Source organism: Ipomoea nil, unplaced genomic scaffold (genome assembly GCF_001879475.1).
Source record: "Ipomoea nil cultivar Tokyo-kokei standard unplaced genomic scaffold, Asagao_1.1 scaffold0564, whole genome shotgun sequence".
NCBI classification, from domain to species: Eukaryota; Viridiplantae; Streptophyta; class Magnoliopsida; order Solanales; family Convolvulaceae; genus Ipomoea; species Ipomoea nil.
This window is the reverse complement of record NW_017616992.1, coordinates 2,501-7,500: the sequence shown is the minus strand read 5'-3', so window position 1 is coordinate 7,500 and position 5,000 is coordinate 2,501. Positions and strand designations below refer to the sequence as shown.

The following is a 5,000-nucleotide window of genomic DNA, read 5'->3' as shown; positions in this document are numbered from 1 at the left end:
CTTCAGTTGCTCCGGTGAACTTGAATGGTCAACCTACAGTCGGGAACTCTGTTGACTCATCGGCATCCCGTACGCTAGGTTCGACAGACACTTTACTCAATGGATAATGGGGCGGATAAAGATGAAGTGTTTGGCACAAAGGAAAATGCAATGGGTTCCTAAACAAAACGTGAATAGGAGGCAGAACCCACATAATAACAATAGAATGAATGTACCAAGAAAAGTTGGTCTCTGGAAAGGTGATGGAAAGTGAAGAATGCAGACTGGAATTTATTGGAATCTGAGGAAGAAATATTCCAACTTGAGAGAGATGAGGTATTGGAAATTGAAGAAGTTAAAACTTATTGCTTGTTGGGAAAATTTGCAGGCCGGTTTCCCGCATGAGAGCCTATCCATGAACTTACAACAAGCTGGAAGGTGGAATGCAAAACGGAATATGCCCTAAACGATCATGTTTTTTTCTGGTTCAAGAAGGAGAAGATATTGAGAGTGTGATCTCAGGGGGCCCTATCTTCTCTATGGGAAAAGAGTTTTTCTGAAGAATCTGGGAAGAAAAGTTTGTTCTAAGAACTGAAGATTACCGTACTCTACCAGTTTGATCAGATTACCTATGCTACCAAAACAGTGCTGGCATCCAAAAGCTTTGAGCCGCATAGCCTCCAAACTTGGAAAACCTCTATTCATGGATAAACTTACCTTAGAGCAAACAGAAAGAGATTTTGCAAGGATCCTTGTTGAAATGGATTGCTCGGTGATTCCAAAAGAAACAGTCTCTTTTAAATTTCTGAATGGGGAGATATGGAACCAGCATATTACCTTTGAGTATCTTCCACCATTCTGTACACGTTGTGGAGGTGAAAGACATGTCACTGACAAATGCCCCTTGACAAATGTGGAGAATAATCTAAGGAATAGGGGGCTGAAAAGCAGCTAAATATGGTCAATAATGTATCTGAGAAGGGATAGTGGAAGACAATGTGGTAAATCAAGCTGAAAAGAACTTTATAGAAGGGGATTTAAATACCAATGGTGAAGGGGTGCCTTCTCTAAATGTTGGTGCTGATGAGAATGGTGTTAATGGTCCACAATTGGCCCCCACAATAGTTGACTTTGCTTTACCTCCAATGAACCCCACTGGTCTTGGTTTTGGAAGAAGGTATACATGAGCCTTTTGGTACGCAAGAAAGCATGCAACCGAAGGAAATTCAAGAGGAAAATAATGCTCATTCTGCCATGCAATTGGTTGACCAGTCTGATGTGGATTTTACTAACAAAGGTGGGGCCATCATGAACGAAGCTGATGAAGGGTATGCAGCAGAGAATTCTGATGAAAATGAAACAAGAAATAAGAAAGCTTGTGAGGTGCAAAAAGACAATCAAAACTGGCCTTAGAGGATGGTTGGACAGTACGGCTTTGCAGCAGACTAACCCAAGGCAAGAGTAACTTGAAAAAGAGAAAGAAGAAAAGAGGAAAAGAGAAGGAAAATGTTAATGCTGAAGGTATACATGAGCCATTTGGTACGCAAGAAAGCATGCAATCGAAGGAAATACAAGAGGAAAATAACGCTCATTCTGGCCATGCAATTGGGTGACCAGTCTGATGTGGATATTACAAACAAAGTGGGGACCATCATAATGAAACTGATGAAGGGTATGCAGCAGAGAATTCTGAAAAATGAAGCAAGAAATAAGGAAGCTTGTGAGGTGCAAAAAGAAAATCAATCTGCCTTAGAGGATAGGATGGACAGTAAGGCTTTGCAGCAGACTAACCAAGGCAAGAGTAACATGAATAAGAGAAAGAAGAAAAGAGGTAAAGAGAAGGAAAAATTTAATGCTGAATTTTTCGGCAGACTTGGAAAATTCTCCCGTGCCAAAAGGGGATAATATCTTGGCTGGCGGCGGTGGTTGGCAAGTACCCACCTTGGGTGATAAATGTTGATGGGATGTTGGAATGTGAGGGGTATGAATCCGCCCCTCAAGTTTGGTGGAGTTGCGGACTTCCATCAAAAATAATAAACTTGTCCTATGTGCATTACTAGAGACCAAACTGAAGGAAAGAAGAGCAAAGAGATTTGTTGAAGGAAAACTGAATGGTTGGGGTTACTCTACTAATTTCCATGACATAAGTGGTGGAAGAATTTGTGTTGTTTGGGATAAAAAGACTTGTGGATTGTATTATACTGGACACTTCTCCTCAAAGTATCCATTGTTCTGTCACATGTAAGATAACACAAAACAGGATCTTATGTACGTTTGTTTATGGTTTGTTTACAGTACCGGCTCGTAGACCATTATGGGAAAGTTTGAATAGTTATTCTCAGAATATCACTGAACCTTGGTTGATTACTGGGGACTTTAATACTGTGTTAGAAGTGTCGGAACGCCGCGGAGGAAATACTCCCACCAGATATGATTTATGGGACTTTGAATTTTGTTGCTTAAGCTTGGGGCTAGTTGATGCTTTCTCTATGGTAAATTCTTCACGTGGAGTAACGGATCAAAAAGAAGCAAAGCTGGATAGGTGCCTAATTAATGATCAGTGGCTGCAAATAATTTAGCTTGTCAAGCCGACTTTAAAAGCATGGTTAGCATCTCGGATCACACTCCAATTGTGATCAGCACATTCATTCAAAAGAAAGTTGGTAACAGACCGTTCAAATTCCTGAACATGTGGACAAAACACCCGAAAATCTCTGAGTTGGTGAAGAATATCTGGACAGAAAGGATTGAGGGAACGCAACAATTCATTTTGGCTAAGAAACTCAAAGCCTTGAAACATCCACTTAAAACCCTTAACAAAAAAGAATTTGGGCATATTTCTGAGAGGGTTAAAAGAGCAAATGATGAATTCACTGTGGCACATGAGGCAATGGATGTGGTGTTGGCGAGTGAAAGGAGAAAGAGAAAACAGTGAGAAGACTTAGAGAAAAAGCCCTTTATCTTATGGAAGCTGAAAGACAGTTTTTTTTCCCAGAAACTTAATACTAAGCATTTACTTGAATCAGACAGGGGGTCGCAATATTTTCATGACTTGATCAAAAAGAAAAATTCGGCCAAGGTGATAGCTTCCATCCTTGATAACAATGGGATCCCTACTAAATCATTGGACCAGGTTGGAACTTTATTAGTCAAGTATTTTTCTGAGCTGCTGGGAAATGTTAAGGAAAGAGAAAAGACAAAAGAGCTGTATTTTAGACAAGGGCCGTGTGTGACAACAGAACAGGCTAAGGATTTGACAAAACCAGTTACAAGTGAGGAAATTAAGGAGGCACTGTTTCATATTGGGGACGAAAAGGCACCAGGACCGGATGGATATACGGCTGCATTCTTCAAAAATTGTTGGAATATCGTTGGTACCACGGTCTCGAATGCAGTTAAAGAATTTTTCAGTTCAGGGCAATTGTTAAAACAGTGGAATCACACTTGTCTGGCGTTGATCCCTAAAAAGGTCCATGATCTTAAAGTAGAGGACTTTAGGCCCATAGCTTGCTGCTCAGTGTTCTACAAAATTATTACAAAGATAATTGCAGCTAGAATGGCAGGAATTCTACCACACATTATTAATCCAGCTCAAGGAGCATTTGTGGCGGTCGAAGTATGTCAGATAATATCATGTTGGCGCAGGAAATAATCAGGGGATACTCAAGAAAAAGAACTTCTCCTCGATGCACAATTATGGTAGATATCCGGAAGGCCTATGACACTGTGGATTGGATGTTCCTTCAGGAGGTTCTGGAGGGGCTTGGATTTCCTAATAAATTTGTTGCCTGGATAATGGAATGCGTTAGGACAGTAAATTATTCACTGTCAGTGAATGGGGCTTGGCATGGTTATTTCCAGGAAAAAGAGGATTAAGACAGGGGACCCAATGTCCCCGATGCTGTTCACTATGTGCATGGAATACTTTTCTCGTATGCTGGTTGTGAAAACAAGAGATGCTAAATTTTCTTACCACCCTAGATGTAAGAAAATGAAAGTGTCTCACATGGCATTTGCAGATGATCTTATGCTATTCTGTAGGGGGGATGCAAGTTCCGTAGACATATGTATGAAGGCATTAAATGAATTGGAGAAAGCTTCAGGACTGGCCATAAGCCCAAATAAATCTAAAATGTTTTGTGCGGGTGTGCAGGATGATCTATCTTTTACACGCATTCCGGTTGAGAGCTTACCGGTGCGTTATCTTGGAATTCCACTTGATGCTCAGAAGTTGAGGGTTGCTAATTTCTCCCGTTGATAGACTCTGTTAACAAATACTTAACAGCATGGAAAGGTTTTACACTCACATATGCAGGCAGATTAGAACTCCTAAACTCAGTTATCCAAGGAGTTGTTGCCTTCTGGATTCAAGAGTTTCAGGTACCATCAACGGTTGTGGACCATGTTATTTCTCTGTGTAGGAATTTTCTGTGGAATGGAAAGAGGGCAATGGTGGCGTGGGATGATATCTGTTTGCCTAAAGAGGAGGGAGGATTGGGTCTACGGAATATTAAGATTTGGAATGCAGCTGTCCTCTCAAAATTGATTTGGAACATCCATGAAAGAAAAGATTCACTTTGGATCAAATGGATTCATAGTTACTATCTGCAGGATAAAGAGTTTTGGACTTGGAAACCCGGAAGAAATGATTCAGCACTAATGAGGAGCCTTGCCAGGATTAGAGACATGTTGATTGGTACATGTGGAAGCCAGATGGAATGTATTGCAGCACTCAGTAAATGTATTGGACCGAAAGGTTTTTCAACTTCTTATGTGTATGAAATCATTCGGCCAAGGGCGCAAAAGAGATTCATTTTCAAGAATATTTGGCGTGGTTTTATTCCCCCAAGTTTGCATTCACGACTTGGCTGGGATTAAGGGGTAGACTACCCACTCTGGATAACCTGAAGTTCTTGGAGACAGACGGAAAGTGCGTCCTTTGCGGAAAGGAGCAAGAAACAATTAACCATATTTTCTTTTTATGTGATTTTTCTAAACAGGTTTGGGAGGAGGTACGTGCG

At 40.8% G+C, this 5,000-nt stretch overlaps 1 protein-coding gene across 1 annotated transcript in view; it reads left to right on the top strand.

Moving 5' to 3' along the window:
- The first annotated feature begins 3,985 nt into the window (after nt 1-3,985).
- The window catches only part of LOC109174211, a 1,118-nt gene continuing 103 nt past the window's right edge, over nt 3,986-5,000 (top strand). The window contains exons 1-3 of the mRNA XM_019323466.1: nt 3,986-4,232; nt 4,295-4,754; nt 4,980-5,000. The exon at nt 4,980-5,000 is cut by the window's right edge and continues 103 nt beyond it. Coding sequence (XP_019179011.1) covers nt 3,986-4,232; nt 4,295-4,754; nt 4,980-5,000 — 728 coding nt within the window. The remainder of the gene's footprint in view (nt 4,233-4,294; nt 4,755-4,979) is intronic.